This window comes from Halichoeres trimaculatus, unplaced genomic scaffold (assembly GCF_033239565.1).
Source record: "Halichoeres trimaculatus isolate MK-OKI-2021-1 unplaced genomic scaffold, fHalTri1.1 fHalTri1_scaffold_9, whole genome shotgun sequence".
In the NCBI taxonomy this organism is placed as follows: domain Eukaryota; kingdom Metazoa; phylum Chordata; class Actinopteri; order Labriformes; family Labridae; genus Halichoeres; species Halichoeres trimaculatus.
The window spans coordinates 9670223-9688998 of NW_027437188.1; the positions used below are offsets into that span (position 1 = coordinate 9670223).

The window sequence follows — 18776 nt, forward strand, 5'->3', positions numbered from 1 at the left end:
CGCAGGACCAGAGCAAAGGATGAAGACGCACAGGACACAAATATGAGCTAAAGCAGCGGCTGCAGGGTGACAGCTGGTCTAAATCACAATAAACACGAGGAGACATGCTGGTTTGAGAAACAATCAAATGGTGACAAATTTGTTTTTTTCCACTAACTGCAAGAGCCTCTTGGGGTTGAACAGGAGCTGACAGGTACTCTCTTTATTCCCCGACCCTCTTCTCTTTTTTTTTGCTCTGTTTTCTCTCTGTCTTCATTGGAAGGGAGACAGGAGAACATTTGTGATTTCGCCCAAAACACACACGCACAAATGAGGCCCTTAGTGTGCCGTTAAAAAAATGAATCAACCCAGCAGAGGGCTCAGGCCCCTTGGGATTTAATGGAGACAGGTACATGCACACACACACACACATACACACATACACACACACACACACACACACACACACACACACACACACACACACACACACACACACACACTTATAAGTGTGTATGCACACACGTTAGGTCATGCTATTAGTAAAACTCTGCAACAGCCACAATGACCGAGTGTGCACCTCAGCTGAGGGCAGAGAAGGAGCCCGGCTTGTGCCACTGAGTGAACTGTGTGTGTGTGTATGTGTGTGTGTGTGTGTGTGTGTGTGTGTGTAAGAGAGAGAGTGGCCCAGTTACAGCACAAGGATAAAATTGCTGCATCCGTGACAGGCCTTCCACACAGAGCTTGTCCCACCTGTTCTTTTCAACCGCTCCACCTGTGCATGAGTGTACGTGAGCAAACACTGCCACAGATGTCTTGCTGTGAAGGACACTAGATTACGCGGACATATTTCAAGTGCTGAGGCATCGCCTTTTCACAAGTCATAACACACACACACACACACACACACACACTGAGGGTGCACATACCTCTCCATCAACTCATCACAAAGCTGCAGGATTCATGGGTCATTGTGCAGAGATTTCTAAAGCAGCTTTAATATATGGCACAGCAGCCGGTCTGTGAGAAGCAATGGCCACAACTCAGTACTCTACAGACTGTCGGAACTCTATTTATTTTTAGAGGCTTTATGGTTCTTGGCTCTTTGCCCTTGATACTGAGAGAGTAATGGACGCACATACACACACACACAGATATACCCACACACTCTTTCATCAGTGTTTGTTAAGGGTTTTTTGAGAGTTATAAACCACTGAAAAGTCCACCTCAAAGCATTAGGGCAACATACTGAGTCAAGGCAAAAGAAAGTATCAGCCAAGACATAAAAGTCCTGTTTTGTCCACAGGGGGCGCCAAAATCAACATGGACAAAGTTTCTTGCCACAGGTCTGTCATGTGTGCAGTCACTGTGCAGCAGAGATGGCAGGTAGATTTTTCAGGTACTTGGTAATTTTAGAAGTAGTTATTTCTCTGACAGCTTTTTATTTTTACTCAATTACATTTTCAACTTAAATATCAGTACTTTCTACTCTTTACATTTCCCAAAAGGCTTGTTACTTTATATATAAAGCCTGGGCCTAAATACTTTTGTTTTTTGGCACGCCAACATCTGCGCCAAAGCAGGTCTGCCACACTGACCACATGTTACACCACTAATGTTCGAGCAGCTGCATGAAATTGACAACAGTGAAGGTCCCACTCAGTCACAGGAGCAGCACCCATTGCCTTATCTAAAAGAGCTTTTTGAGTTTGTTGAAAAAAAAAAAAAACAACTCCTGGGATATGCGTTGCATCTGGTGCAAACCAAAATTCCAGGAAGTATTGGCGTTTAAGAACAGTCCATTAAGTACATTAGGACCATAGACTGTATATGGAGTGGACAGTGTGGCTCCGCCATTTATCATTGTACGGTTTTGAGGCCAAAATTCCTCCGTCACAGACGCAGCCATTGAAGCAGTTGCGCAGACAGAGTCTGCGCAGTAGAGACTGTGAGGGATTCTGGGAGTCTGAGTGGAGCTGGGTGACAAAAATAATATTCATTTTTTTCTTTCGAGAGTCTAATCACTTCTTGGCTCTGCCTCCCGACATATTTTACAACCCCCGAAAAAAATACACAAGAACGGCAGCTGTCAATCACCATCTAACGCTTCCTTAAGCCTAGTTTTTTACCCCGTATAACTAATGAAAACAAAACTTTTTGGAAAAAAGAGAACTTGAATACAAGGCAGCCAAATGATATCTTCAAATCACCAAAACAATCGGACATGAGAAACATTTCTACGAGGTGTATTCATTTTTTAAAATTTGACCACAGCCCATCTGGAATGGCCGGAAGGCCGGATTTTTTGACCTATACCGCAGCCAGCCACCAGGGGGAGCAGTTTTTTGCGGAGACCTCACTTCGAGCCAAGCAAGCAGATGTCTTTTTTTTTTTTTCAGTCTATAATTAGGACACTAGACAGGTAGTGTTTGTTCAAACAATAACATTGCTAAAGTAGATTCCATATAAATTACTTGAGTAGATATTTGGATCAGAACTTTTTACTTTTACTCAAGCCGCTTTTTCACATAGGTATTTCACTTCCACTCAAGTAAAGAATCAAGGTACTTTTGCCATCTCTGCTGTGCAGTCATAAAATGCTCTGAACTCGTGAATTATTCAAGTTGCGCAAGAGCAGCTCTGTCTCACTCTTTGTCTGACTGACAAGCCTGACCAGGGCATTCACACTGGACGCCTTCAACAGAGACGGAGCTCTGACCATTGGCAACAAAGCTTCCTTTGAAAACTTCCACACAGAGAAGTTGCAGTCAAAGAGAAGGACTTCAAAGTATATCTGACGTGGTACTATCAGAAGCTTCATAAAAGCAGTATTTGTAGGGTTATTTTTGCTGTTTTATTAATAAAGTTATGGCTTACTGTGTGTATTAAAATGTCCATGTTCTGTGGTGTTGACATGGTTCCTTTAGATGCTGTCTGCAATTTGGATCAGGTTAAAAATCCTGAGGTTGGAAGAGTATCCAGTCAGGCAACCACAGTTTCAGACCTACCAGACATATATTTGACTTGTCCCGTGGTTTAATTTGGGCTATGATCGCACATCAGTCGGCACAGAGCAGCACATGATTGGGTATAAATTCAGGCCGACTTCAAAATCAGTTGTGAAACTCGAAAACTGGGTCAGAATCAGCCTCAGTTTACACAGTGGGGATGCTTGGCTTTGTAACAGCGTGAGGGCTCCAACAAGAAGATAAACTTCTTCATGAAAGCCTTCACCAGGAGGAGCCAAGGACATCTCTTAGCCACCTTGTTTTTAAGAGTTTAAAATATTAATGCAGAGCTGGAATTAGACTTTCATAATATCATAATATTATCTCAAACACGATGAGTCATGGAAATTTAGAGGCTGATTTACACACCAACTCTTTCACGTTGAGATTCTGGTGAGTTCTGTTGCAGTAACGTTAACTAGCATCTATTGTCTTTGCCTTAAATGTGTAGCGTTTAACACAGACCAGACCTGGCTTACCTTGGTGTGACTATAGGCAGTTTATGAGAAAGTTTGTTCCCCAAACTCTGCAGACTGTGTTTTCTGGTTTTAGCTGAGCAGCGTAATATTTTTCAAAAATGTCTCAAGACAAATATTGAACAACAATGAATTCAAACCATGCACAACCGGCTTTCCAGCTCATCGTCATGTATGAAGATTCTGCTCTGTGCCCTCTAATCCCACAGTAAGCCCTGCACACTTCATCACAATGCAAAAGCAGAGACAGAAATGTAAGACTCATGAGTGCACAAACCAAAATGTGCTAACCTTGGCAGAAAAGTGTGTTCATGTTGAAGCGTTTCATTCATAGTAAGGAGATTATTGTAAATACACATTTTCAAATTAGTGGAAATACCCCATAATCCAGTTTTACATTACTATTATGTTACAGTGTGAGAGAGCCAAGTATTGAAACCAAATGCCTGAGCGCTGCCATCGAAACACTGCACATTTCCTGGCCAGTTTCACCCGTCCATCTGTCACTCATCAGTCACTACTCAGCCTTATCATAGCTGTGACAGGCTGTCAGGTCCCTGGTGTGCTCTCACATGTCTCCACCCCTCCAATATTCCTGCACACTGCTGTATGCAAATGACCACACTGAGGCACGAGCTAATGGAAAGACAAAAAATCATCCTGTAGGACTGATTTCAGCACAATGGATAGCTCTGTTGCTGCCGTTTCTTGCAGAGTGTCGTTGGCTCATTTCAGGACCAAGGACAGCGCCAGACGCTTGGCTCCATGTCTGCTTTTGTATAAGCAGACGTTTGTCTTGCAATTTGCAGCATTTCTAAAGGAGGATAAGAACAACACCATGGCATCAAAACAAAGCAGGGGAGCAGCTTTAAAGCATTCATAGTAATCTACAATGCATCAGCATGTATTAAATGTACATGGGTTGATAATCTAAGAGAATTAAGCAGGATATAATGTTTCAGAACCAATCATTTCTGTTATCCTGAAACTTAATGACTGATACATCAGTGAACATCGCCAGAAAAGAAGTGAATTAACAATAACAGGACTCAGATAACGAAGGGGGAGCAGGCAGACCAATCCCAGTCCATGACAGTGGCTGTAGAAGGGTGACAGACTTTGCAGCACCGGCTGGCAAGTTGGACCACAGCCAAGGGTGCTGACACTATAGCACTGTAACTCACAACAACCAGCAGCACTAAATAACATGTCTTTTATCAGCACTGTATCTGTGGACCCCAGGCCAATGGAGATTTAACTGCCAAAAAAAGAGTGCGGTGAGAGCTGCCTCTGTATCCACAACCAGAGGACGTGTCTGCTCATGTTGCCATGTAAAGAGTCATTCAAAGAACAACAGCATATGTTTTTTTGTTTGTTTGTGTGTGTTTAGGAATGTTTGAGTGCATAAAGTCTGAGCCCTGCCAGCTCCTATTTAGTCTGTAAGTGGCTAACATATGGGCTGACAACTGTTGCCTTCATGGGGAAACGGACGGATTAATTGAAATTGAGCTCAGACAGAAGAAGAGACATGGGAGTGAGGAGCACTTAACACCATCATGAAGGAAAATCACACTGGGATGGGTTTGTGTTGTGTGATTATGTTTGCGCTGGATTTAAGTGTTATGGGGGAAATGAGAATTAAGTGTTGATTAATGTGACTGTGGGCCAGCAACACCTGAGGATAACTGTTAACAAATACACATTTTCCTCACAGTTTGTGTTCTGAGCTTGTGAATTCACTTGAATTTTTCTTTTGTTGTGTTTAGCCATGTTTTATCAAAGATGTATAGTGAAGTGTGTAAAACTATTGATAGCTTTTAAGATCTGTATTTGTGAAGACCTGGATCTGCCTCTGTTTTGGGACGGAACTGTGTAGTGTCATTGGTTTTAGTGTTAGGTGGCTTCCTTTTACAAGCCCAGTTTCTTTTACTCCACAAGTTCATTTTGTCCTTATGGTACGACCATTTGGATGTCGGAATTTCAGAATTCCAAGTGGAAACGCCTACACCACCCTGAGTTCCCAGCAGGATATTCCAAGTTCAAGGGTAAACAGTAATGAAGCTCCTGTTAAATTCTTTTATTTTAGAGTTTTTGACTAGTGTCGCAATAAATCAGTCACATATATATAGTATTGTTCAATGTCTATATACAGAAATATTGCTGTTATGGCAAGTTTTTCCAACTTGGCAATTGGAACGCTGAACGCAAAGATGATGTCATCCCCACTCCCAACTTCCCAGTTCCGAGTACAAATGGAACGCAGCATTGGATGTCTTGTTTTAACTTTGTTTCTACAGAAATAAAGACAAGGTCATTTTGAATAACTTACCCATACTTTTTATCAAATATCTATTGGAGATATCGGTTGCTAGGCGCCGCCCTGTTGGCTATGGCTGCCTTTGCAGCAGCTCTCTCTTCTTTATCTGTTTCTTGTAATTTTTTTGTCTCTTTTTCGTAATCGTTATATTTGGAGTAGATCATTACTTTGTATGTACTTTGTATTCAGTAATATTTTTACTACTTTTTTCTCCTGTGTTTGTCTGGAGATCCTACGTGTAACCATGGCTGCATTGTTTACATGTGAACTCCGCTGTTAGCATCCTGTAGCATGTCAATGCTAACTGGTGTAAGGCCTGATGTCTTCCCACAAGGTGAGGAGAAGGAGGTTAGGACGACGTGCTGGTTCTCAGGTGTGAGCTAAGAAGTGACGACATGGACCTGTCCTTCCATCCATTGTTATCTGGCACATAAGATCTATCTCCGATAAGATGGATGAGCTAGCTGTGCTAACCCAGCAACAGAGGGAATACCAGAGGGCAGAGTAGCATCATGCTATTAACAGACATGGCCAATAGAGCTAACATCAGACACTAACCCCATATTGGAAGAACACCTCCTGTGAGCAGTTAGGATCTAGGAGACAGAGACTGAACAGACTGCTGAAGAAGCTCAGTCCTGGACCCTGTGGAGGTGGAGGCTGGCTGACTGGAAAATGATGGACAAGCTGTCATCATCTATTTTCTTATGGACCTTTTTCCACTTTCTTTACACTTTCTTACTTTTGTTTTCTTGATTGCTGCTGTGACTTCAATTATGTTGTACTTGTTACAATGACAGTAAAGTTCTATTCTATTCTATTCTATTCTCTTTTTTAAACCACCGTACAGGCTGTGCTGCCTACATCTCATCTAGTGAAGCACTCCTGAGTCCATGTGAGTGAGAAAATTATTCTTAAAATCAGCAAATCAGGATAGGAAAAATGACTCTTTCTATCTCATATATATTCTAAGCAAAATCTTTTTACCATAAAAGGAAAAGTTGACATCAAGTGTGGTTGGATGATTGTCGACTACAGTGCATACAAGTCACACAAAGTCAATGCCAACACTAAAAGCAGAGAGAGCTCCAGTCTGCATCTCCATTATGAAAGTCCGCACTCGACTGCGAGCGCTCCACTTGTCAAGAGTGAAGATTTATGAGTCAGGGAGACAAAGATCTGCAGCTTTCTCTCTGACCCTCACTCCACACACTCGTCCTCTAACTCCCTCCATCTTCCTCCCTCTGATCATTTCCTCTGAGGTCAGCCAGACCCAGCTGCTGGAGAGAGACGGGTCAGGTGCTATCTGTCTGTGTAACTCTTTCCTGCTCATCCCTGTGTGCACCAGCGTATGTGTGTGTGTGTGTGGTATCTGTATGTGTGGGTGGTGTCTCACATATATGTCAGCACCCAGCGGTGAAAAATTGAAGTGAGTCCACTGGTGAGCTTGAGCTGAAGGTAAGTGATTGGAGGAAAACAGGAGCAATTGGATGAGATGAGGACTGAAGTGGAGGCAGGAGGAGCTCTTGAATGTGCATGTGATTGTATATGTGTGTGTGAGTTTGTGCGTAAGTGGTGTCTTTTTCATGCACTGTAGGCCATGAGAGCAAATCAGTGAAAGAGTGCGCTGAGAGTCTGGCAAGACACTCAAACGTGTAACAAACTTGATTATGCTGAAGAAGTGGGGGCTAAGTGTGCAGCACTGCAGAGATGACACACTTCACACTTTAATTCTTACCTATCAAAGTTTGACGATAGAAATTATAAAGTAAAAACTAAAAAGTGCGAACAGAGGAGACCAATGTTTCAGCTGTCATTTCATTTTCTCATCCTTTTTTTTAACGTTTACTTTTTATTTTATTTTGAAAGTTTCTAAAATACCCTTGAGACACATTTCCTCCCTATACTGACACATCAACATCAGCACAACTGAAGCAAAGCCCTGCGCCCTTTCAGACCACTCTGAATCATCAGTGAAAAAGAGAATTTGAGGCAACTTTTATTGCAGCACTTTTATTTCATTTTCTCCCATTTTTATGTTGTAATGAGAGCAACACATGAGCAGGAGCTTGACAGGTTTTAAACTTGACAAACTTAAGCTCAAATTGATCCTCCATTTTCCTCTTTGGCAGCTAAAAAACTCTGCAAAAACCTTCCCAACAAACAGAGCCAGCAATTCAAGCCTAGAACAACATTTCCTAATGTTCTCAACAACAGCATTTGTGTCTCTGCTAAACTTTTTTTTTCTTTTTCTATCTGGACACAGGGCAAATAGCTCAAGGCTGTGTTGACTTGACAGAAACATAACCAGCAAAACTTTAACTGAAGACTTTACTGGAGTTAGGATTGTTGAACATCTGGTTCAAAGGTTTAGCAACTGAGTTGTTTAAGCCTGACATCAATTTTACGGTTATTTAACAGACTAAAAACAGCTTAAATTATGTTATTATTCATAATATGCATAATAATTTAGCATCTTACTGACATGTTGCGTAGACTGATAACTCAATACATGTATGGATAGTAGAGCTATTGAGTGCAGTGGTGGGGGATCGACTTAGACTCACTTTCCATCAACCTAGCAAGAGACAAGATGAAGCTGTGATGTAGCATGAGGAAGTATCCTTGCTCAAGACTCTTAACCCCTAATTGACCTCAAAAACAGCCAAATCACACCTCAAACACACCAGATACCTCTGCAGTCATGCTCTGCTTCGTTGCGAGCTGACTATGCTGATCCACTCACATCGGCTGCGTGTTCATTCCAGCAAGCCACATGACTGACCAACAGCTGGAGTCACAGACCGAGGAGTTCCCACATTTCCCACTCCATAAATAAGTCTCTCTTCAATCATGTTGAGCTGTAAAACCTCAATGCAGTTGACTCCTGGTCTGGCTCCATTTACTATGTCTGTTTGTTGTCAAAGTCAAGCTAAATATGATCTGGTTTTGTCACAGTTTGCTTAATTTTGAAAGTCACTGGCTGTTTTGAGTAGTTTCTGTGCATGACTTCCTGTCCCACTTGATATTCCCTATGGTGAATTGATGCGTCACAGCTGGGGATGGGTACCGAATCAGCTACTTTCATAGGTATCCACCAAATTCTGTCAAAAGTACGGCGTACAGATTCACATAAAATCAAAAGGTACCATGTTTAGGTTCCTAAACGTATCCTTGTGACTTTAAGGAAGTGGAAGAGCAGGTGATTTTCCATGCTGGACACGAACACAGCATTGAAAGGTTATATATTGAAGAATATATATGTTAAATTTAAAAGAATTAACATTTTATTATTAAACAAATTGATATTTTTTACCACATTAACGCACAAAAAGTGCTGAAAATTGGTACCGTTGAGTGCCAATACTGATTGCCAGGTACAGGGTATCAGTACCATATCGTTTCAAATGTGAAGGGTACCCACCCCTAATCACAGCTTCCAGCAAAAACAGGATAGATGTGTATTAGCTGCGACCTGCTGGACCAGCCACGCAGCTGGACCGCAACAGGGCAGATCCAGTATAAGTTGGCTCATTGGCTTGAATGGAAACCTATGTATGGAGAATCAGGTGCATCTGGTGTGTTACAGCCTTTACGCCAGATTCATCTATCGCCCGTCTCCACGCTGTCATGGATGCCAGAGCAACAATGCATCAGTTTGCCCAAAACAGGAAGTTGTGCTTTGAAACCACATTAAAACATCCGTTGACTTTCAAAATAGAATGGGTCATGTCGAGACAGGATTGTTCTAAGCTTTACTTCAACAACAAACTGACGTGATGAACAGAGCCTGGCCAGGACTCAACATGCCTGGAGAAGACAGAATAGACACGGGTCTGGTTTGTGTCCAATCAAATGAAGTCAACTTTGTCTGAATGCATCCAGATGGAACAAGATAAAACTGGAATCCTAATTATCCATAAGTTGTAGCTGTAATGTCTGAAAAAAGAGTGATAAAAAGTTTTAGTGGCAAAAGAAAGAAAGTAGAAGAAAAGAGTCTTTGTTTTACAGACAAATCCAATTTGACTGACGGGGACTTCTGTGCTGTGCTCAGCCTTACTACAGATCCCATCTTAATTCTGCAAAGCCCTCTCCGGCCTTATGTCTGATCAAATCCTCTTCTCCCATACACACACTTTGTTGGGCAAATCAATGGGTCCTGGCTGTCTGAATATCTGTATCCAAGGACGGTCAGCTGTGACCACTCAGACAGCGGAGAAAAAAACAAAACCAAAAAAAAAGAAAGATGAGACACCCACTTATAGTGCAGTGCAGCCAGTTCAGTTCGCTACTGAAGTACATGCTCACACACGCTGTGACTCTACTCCTGAACAAACCCTCTCCTCCCTCCTTTCCTCTGAATCTAAGAGGAAGAGTCATAACAGATGTGAATACGAAATGTGACAAGAGAAAGAGTCTGGTACTCTTTGGATGGAAGTTGGAGGAAGTCGTAAGAGTAATACATTGTACAGAAGACAACACCAAAGCAAAACTTGCTTTTATTTGAGACTTTCTTTGTATGTTTACAAGCAGACAACAAACACCCACTCGTGCTACTCTAACACTAGGCGGGAAGAAAAACCTTGATTTCTCACCAGCAAACAAAAAAGTAAAACAGCATTTGTTAACTCGGATTCTAAAGTTCAGCTTGTTTTGAGGAGTTGTGTGATACTCCGGTCTTTCTGCAGAGCTTCAGTTTGATCCAGTGGCAGAAATCGCTGGATCACAGGAACCCTCCCCGTCCTCCTGGTTTGAAGGCGATAGCTTAAACTTATCCACCCTGACTCACCCTCCTGCTCTGTCTTTTGTCTCTGATGGTTGGAAAACTGTGCTGGGATCAGTGGCCTGGCACCTCTTCCATCGCTGCAGCTGCTAAACCCTCTGTCTTCTAAAATAGCCAGAAGCTGCACCCAGATCTGCGAAAGCTTTGAGGACGAGAGACAAAAAAAAAAAAAATCTGTGATGTTCCTCCATGTCGCTGATCCCTGATTCCACTGGCTGCGGCGAGGATTTGTGCAGCATCCTGTGTCACAGCCTCATTGGAGGATTTATAGAGTGTTCCCATAATGCACTTCCTCTCTCCAAAGGGGGGACATAAATCTGCTTCTGTTTTTTTGTCATCCCCCCTTTTTTATTTGCTAATGGGATCCTCAAATGACTATCCCCATGGTTTTCTTTATCCCCTCTTCAACAGCACCAGCTTAGACACGCACACAGAAGCTCTGTATGGAAAACCATAAATTATAAACCAGTGTCAATTAATCCACGGACTTCACAGGCCGGCATCCGCCTGAAGTCAGCCTTTTTCAAAGGCTGAATATTACAGTCCAACTGTTTGCATGTTTACTGACAGAATAAAAATATACAGTGTGTTTATCTGGATGTAATAAAGTAGCGAAAAGGTTCCACCAACAAAGACTCACACACTGGGTTGCTGAATTAAAATATACTGTGCTGGTAATGAGCTATCTAAATTCAGAGTTCATATTGCTTGGAATTACACAAAAGCGAGGCTCCGGGCAGCATTGGCAAAAGCTCTATAGCTCTTTCTGCTTCACTGCCGGGAGATTCTCCCCGTCGAGCGGCGACACTCTCAGTCCTGGGGAAATCGTTTGGGCCACAACATGTATCTGTGAATGTAGTAATTCCTTTGTAAACGACATCACCTCCTCGCCCGTTGTTTTGCATACTTGGCGGCTGTCAACATGTTGGCTGCACTCTATCACTCTTCCAAACCCACGCACACACACACACACACACACATACACACACAGACAGCACACTCTTTGAGCTCTGATTACAGACAACTCTAAAACACACACACACACATTGAGAAGCACACACTGAGTCTGAATGGCTGACTCGAGGGTGAGAGTGATTAAAGGAAGTCGCACGTCCACGCGTTCCTGGAATGAAACGGTAGCTAAACAGAAAATGACAGGGGTAGCGGCGCTTCAAAGTTATCTGGAAAACAGGTTTGAATGTTGGCGCTACGGAGGCGGATCCTTTGCCACACTTGACATGAATGCACTATTTCTGTTGTCATCTCAAAAATGGTAAAAACACATTCAAGGCAAGGAAAAGGATTTGGGTTTTTTGGCTATATGGGTGTTCGTGTCCCGCCAACTGTGACAGGAAGCAGAAAAGGCAGTGAGGGTCAGCGTAGCTTCAGATCCTGGAAACAATGGGCTCTTATTTTCCTGTGGATTTAGCTGCACTGTATAGTGGCTCTAGGGAATCAATTAGAACCGTGGTGCGCTTGCTTTTTCAACCCCTATTGACTTGCCAGTAATTTGTTTACTTCACAGCCCAGCTCTGGAAATAAAAAATAACCAACCTTTCCCTATGATGCATCTCTCCTGCTATTTGCTGCTGTATTACACATATGATCCAATCAGGTTATGTCTCCTGCACTCATACAGTTTCTGCATGAACACACATGCGCACACTATGAGTGTCAACCCTCTGTCGCTCATGTAAATCTCATGGAAGTGCATACGAGGCAAATGCTTGACCTCTGGGGCAGGTCAAGGCTTGCAGCGTGTCTATTAGCATATGTTCTCCCTCCTCACACGACTAAGATAGCAGCTGCAGCCAGACAGTCGACCAGCAGGAAGGCTTTCCTCTGTGTCAGGAGGCGAGGAGGATGAACAGCTTATCGCACTTTTTTGGTGTTTCTCTGCTGCCAGACGAGGAAACTGACAGGTGTCACCTTGTTACTTCATACTGTAAAAGCCAGTTGGAGTCTTCGGGGAGTTGATTAGTACAAACCTGTTGCCGCATTTAGCCCGCTTACCTACGGCACATGCCAGGCTCGCGGGAGGATTGAGCGGTCCTGCTGCAGTGGGGATTCTGGTGGACCTAAAATTAGCTCAGCAGTGAAGCAAAACTGCCAACAGTATGGTGCACATTTATGACATCTGGATGTCATTATCAAATATCTGTAGCTTTGGGGATTATTCCTGCCGTGTTGTGGAATATTTATCAGCCTATTGCAGCTGTGAATCGAATTAGGCTGTTGATAAATCCCCCAATGCCTAATTTAAAAAAGTGTGGTCTTACAAGAAATATTGCTGTGATCAAATATTTTTTTGAAAAAGCTGCAGCGTTCAGATATGAACCTAAAAATACTCTTAAATACTCCTGTAACACAATTTACATAGAGTTAAGTTCCCTGCAGAGGAATTCTACATGCACAGATGTTGCAAAATTGCTAGTTTTAAGGGTTTGATCATCTTTCCTTTTCTTTTTTCTCACTTTGAAAGAAGTCCTTGTGCTTTTAAGCCTAGTTTTGAATAATCCAGGGTTAAAATGTCTAAAAATAAATACATAAATAAATAAATAGATAAATATTAAAAAATACAAATCAGTTTTATTTATCAGCCCATGCTAGGTGAATAATGGGCTACATAGCTTAGACTCTTTGCACACTTTGGTGCCAGGTGTGCTTTTTCTTGTTTCCATCTGCACTTCAGTCAACTTTGTGGACATACTCTGAGAGCAATGTAAACCGAGACACACACCCCTTACATGCTTTAATATCCCAAAATTTAGAAAGTATGACAGGTATTGCTTCAGAATCCAACTTGGAAAATCCAACCACAGATCATCTGCTCCTACAAACCTCCACAACTAACATCAGCCGGAATGACCAACCATCAGAAACAACTGTCATCCACAAAGACAACTGCAGGCATGTCCAGCATTAATATAACATTTTCCTCATGAGATTAACCCCAAAAATAGGCTACAATAAGGTCAGAGTAAGCTCAGTGTTCAGTGCCACATGAGCACTAAATCTCTGAATAACAGTGGGGATGCCACTGAAGTAGAACAAATACCCTCAAGTGCTATAAGGGGCTGCACAGCTCTGTAAAACCGTCAAGTGTCCAGTCTCCATAAGTCCAAAGAGAGACAACAAGAGGAAAATAATGAAGAAAAAGCGTCAAACATGTAGGCTGGAAGCATCGCCACAGATAACTGTATCAGACATGTCTGCATCCACGCACAGCCTCTCCGGCCACGCTCAGTCACACAGCAGCGCACGCACAGATGCGCATCACACGGAGCAGGCAAGTTGCCCTTCACCTACCGTACCTTTGGTGTGAGCGGCACTCAACCCCAGAGCCACTACAGCCAACACGCCGGCTATTCTCAGCATCTTCTTGGCGGAGGTTCAGCCCGTGGATGGAGAGGGACTACGACGAGCGCTTTCCTCTTCTCTCCTCTTTCTTTTAGCTTTCCTCCTTCTCTTTCTCTCCCTCCTCTCCGCCCTCCCTCCCTCTTTTACTCTCCTTTCTCTGTCTCTCTTTCGCTCTTTAACCGCCTCCGGTTCCTCTCTCTTTCCGCGGAGTGGAGAAACAGTTATACTCTGATACGAGGGACGAGACGGGCAGCGTGGAGTGGAGGAAGGACACCGGGCGCCTGCAGAGCACCTCGCCGCACAGGAGCCGCGCGCGTCCGCACCGCAGGTCTGTGTGGACGGTGGAGGCAGCAACAACTAAAGTGGTTTCTGCTGAGACGGGACCAGAGAGCAGCGCACCCCGGGACCAGACCGAGCGACGTCACAGGGTGGAGGGAGAGCGATGCTTTCTCTCTCTCACTCTCCACCCCCTCCACCACCACCCTCACTCTATCCTCCTCCTCCTCCTCCTCCTCCCATCTCTTATCTCCGGAGCATCCCAGCCCACTCTAGCTCACCACGAGTCTGCCACGCAGAGGACGGAACCATAATGAAAACAAGCATCTTCCATAGACCAGAGACACCTAAATTAAATATATTCCATCTCATGTTTTAAAAATAAATGTTAATTGTTGATGTTGTAAAAAAAAAAAATGCCCTGACACGATCAAACCACTGTTTTTATACCCAGGAAGTCAAATACTGACACCCGTCACAGGCCTTCAGGGACACTTTAAGACCCCAAAGGCCCCCACAGTGTCCGCATGAGATGAATCAGGCTCTCGATGATTTCTGATGTAAATCCCTCAAAACCACTACACTGAGGTTAACATCTGAGTCACAGCTTCTGGTTCAAGGATCCTGATCTAAAAGCCCTTCATCTAGACTTGTCACAGCTAGACTTAGATTATGCCAGAGGGGTTACAGAGGGGGAATAACTGTGTTTATCACCTCTAGACCAGATCCTGACCCAAAACCACAATGATGAGACCTGTCAAATCTTGACCCACTGAAAGACTCTTCATGTTTTTTACACCACAGTTTCTCTTCTGTAAAACATTCATGTGCAAATAAAGACTAACTGTTTGAATCTGGGGCCTGCAGTTAAAAGACAATTTAGTCCAGATCTGTCAGATCCATGTTTCTTTGTATCATCTTTGAATCTCTTGGATCCTCTGGTCAAGATTTGACAAGTTTGCATATTGTGATCTCTTAACAGGTCCAAGTCCATTTTAGTCAAAAGTTTGAAAAATCACTGAAATTTGTCTATGTTGCACTTTTGTTTAAAAATGGAAAAATTGAAAAAATTAAGGTTTCACATACTTGTATTTCAAAATCTAAAATGTCTCAAATAACCAAATCTGATTCTGACAAGTCTGGGTATAGATAGTTGATCAGGATCAGGACCTGATCTGGACAGGAAAAACTAATTGAACTCACTTTCTCTTTGAATTTCATCAGATAAATAAGGAAAAAAGGGTTAAACAAATCTGAAATAGTTCATTTTTTTTCTGTTTTTCTTTGGTTTAACGACCCTCCCAGAGATTATGTAATCCATAAGTGAAAGGTCTGTGTATAGTTGCTCTGGTTTAGGACCTGTCCCAATGTGGTGTGGACAGAAAAAAAAAGTAAAAACTTTTTGAACAGATATCAGAGTTGATCTGTTCTGATGTGGTTTTCCAAAATAACAACTTAAAGACACTGGCTACATTTACATGCAGTTGATATTCAGGTTGAGGTCAATTGTCCAGTTTTTGAAACATTCAGAATAACCCATTGAGCAAAAAGGGTTATTCAGGTTTCCATGGTATCCCAATCAAAACAGTGATGCAAACGCAACATATCAAAGCACAGAGAATACCATGACACAATGCATAATTTCCTCTTCTTCTTACTGTATCCGTTTCAACATCAGCAGTAGTTCGGTGGACTTCCTGCACTCAAAAGACCAAGATTCCTTGTGAACAGAACATGCTCAGAACACAATGTTCTTTTCAATGGTGATATCCCGATCGGCGTAAACATGATCAAATATTTGTGTTAGAAAAGGAGTAACCTTGGGATGTTTTTCGGGTTTTTAAAAACCTGGACTGCGTGTACTTTTCAGGGATAAAGACTCAGTTTTCCATGAGCGCACCCACTTACCTGAGGATGTGACTCTTACCCAGGTTTGCATTTGTTTTAAAGCAGATAAATGGGGAGTAGATTGTCTTTTTCATAATACTTTTCTTTGCTCAAGATAGCTTTTTACTGGATACATAGCAACAAGTATTGGATTACACATAATTACATGGAGATGTTGTTTGAAATGGGACAACAAGCAAACTTAGTAAAATCAGTTTGTACCAAAGTTTAGTAGCCGGCTATACTCAGCGCCACTCTCAACTCTCACAGACTCTCAAGTTTGAACAGACCACGGCAGAATAACTGCTGCATGTGGGTTGGAAGGAACATTATCACAAACAGCTTAACTTGTGTTTTTGGCTGTGTTCTATTGCTTTCCTGTTTATCTTTCTCATGCTCTTCTGTCTTTTTTCTTTCTGCCAGTTTTTGACATTATTACAAAATTAATCACAGTATTTTTGTTTTGGCAGAGAAAAACACAGATCTCTCATCGCTAAACTTTGCATTGGGACTATGTGCCTTCTATCAATCCTGTTCAACTCAACGGGGATGCTGAGAAACAGTATTCAGAAAAATCTTTTTGGTTTTTGGTGTTGATAATGTCATTTTAAAGTGTGGATTGTGATCAGGCATATATCTAAAAGTGAGTTTTTTCAATACCAGAAACCCCTCACAGCCTCTCTAAGTCCAAAATTGACCAAAGTCCAGAGGTAAAAAAAAAGAAAAAAAATATATGTCAGTGAAATTTTTCCTTTTCTTCTTCATTTTTTTTTTCTTTTTTTTCTTTTAAAAATCAAGAAAAGTTTTGACAAATCTAAATCTTTAAAGTCTGAAACATTCCTTAAGTAATCTACAGATCCGACAAGTGTGGGCACAGTGGTTTTGGATCCAGAGTGTGTTTATTTCCCTTAAAGGGATAGTTCAGTTTTTTTGAAGTGGGGCTGTATGAGCTCTATGTGACCACTAAGGACATTAGATACAGTAGAAAGGTGTCTCCTCTCCCTCAGTAAGACACAGACTGTAATCTATGGTGACGAGGAAATAGGCGCTAACAGGGAAGGACCGTACCAGAGTCAAAGGCTATTTTCTCTGCCTACAAGATTTAAAATCAAAAAGAAATACCACAGTTTAAGAGTACACTACATAAAATATTTTTTAAGTGCATTAAGTCTTCAGAAATATAAACATTTATCCGGACCTAACTAACTGGTCATGTATCCTTCTGCGCAGTGCTAGTGCCAGTGTCCACGGATGTTTCCTCTGTATTTCTTTCAGTCTCCATCTGTAGCAGCTCCTCTTCTGTGTAGCTACTCTGGCTCATACAGGTATCCTTTTGGTTCCAAAGTGAATGGAACTTCATCGTCTCTGTCATAGTCACTCATTTTGAATTTTCTACGCTGCCTCACAATCCTTAGAGTACAAACAAAAGAATTACGATACTTGATCAAACTTACACGAGGCTACAACCGGCGCCTGAAGCATAGCTTGTTTACATTCCCTACAGCTGAAAGGAGGAGGGGGGACAGAGCGCACTAGGGCCGCGCGGAAGGATACATGACCAGTTAGTTAGGTCCGGATAAATGTTTATATTTCCGAAGACTTAATGCACTTAAAAAATATTTTCTGTAGCGTATTCTTAAACTGTGGTATTACTTTTTGATTTTAGTTCTTGTAGGCAGAGAAAATAGCCTTTGAATTTGGTACGGTATTTCCCTGTTAGCGTCTATTTCCTCGTCACCATCGATTACAGTTTGTGTCTAACTGAGGGAGAGGAGACACCTTTCTACTGTATCTAATGTCCTTAGTGGTCACATAGAGCTCATACAACCCCACTTCAAAAAAACTGAACTATCCCTTTAGCACTTCAATAGGAAGTTTGGATCAGATACTATATATATATATATATATATATATATATATATATATATATATATATATATATATATATATATATATATATATATATATATATATATATATTAAATAAGATACTCTGTGAACTGTTATTAAGGAGGCTGAAATTTAAAAGAAATTAAAATCAGGTTGAGATTAAAGAGCCAATGGATGAGCACATTGGAAAACAGGGGTTCACATACCACGACACTGGATTTAAACAGCATATATTTTAATTCACTTACGTAAATGCTGCTTTTTCCATAACATGCCAAAGGGATGTGGTAAAATGTCATTACACTTCAATTTGAGATTAATTTTGCTTGTAACACTACGCATATATAGTAAGACCATAACTACAATGAATACCATATAATGAAGCCACTTTAAGTGCACAATGCATACTTGTTAATTAATTTCTACAGCATTTTTCTGCCTGGAGAACCAATTAATCTCACTAAAGCATCATCATTATGAAACAGTTTTAATTTGCAATGCAAGCTGTAACAGAAATAGAATATTAACAACCAAATGTAGGCCAGTCTTGGCACAAGTCTGCTTTTCATTTTTCACTTTTAAATTCCCTCTTTTTTTGAGTCTTCAAACAGACATGGTTTCAGAAATTTCTTGTAGCTGCTTACCATCACTGATATTTCTCCACTAAAGGATTCCAGCTTAGCCAGAGGGCTTTGAGTTTGAATAGGAAAGGAGTCTGAGATAGATACAGACTATAATAGAAGTGGAATGTGACAAAATTCAACATCTCATTTTTTATCATGGTGAAAACATGCAATCTG

General features: G+C 41.7%; 1 protein-coding gene across 1 annotated transcript in view; it reads right to left on the bottom strand.

Moving 5' to 3' along the window:
* LOC141798031 (calsyntenin-2-like) overlaps window positions 1-14396 on the bottom strand; it is a 398473-nt gene extending 384077 nt beyond the window's left edge. The window contains exon 1 of the mRNA XM_074679796.1: window positions 13878-14396. Within this exon, the coding sequence (XP_074535897.1) occupies window positions 13878-13941 (64 nt within the window). The 5' untranslated portion in view covers window positions 13942-14396. The remainder of the gene's footprint in view (window positions 1-13877) is intronic.
* Window positions 14397-18776: the final 4380 nt, after the last annotated feature.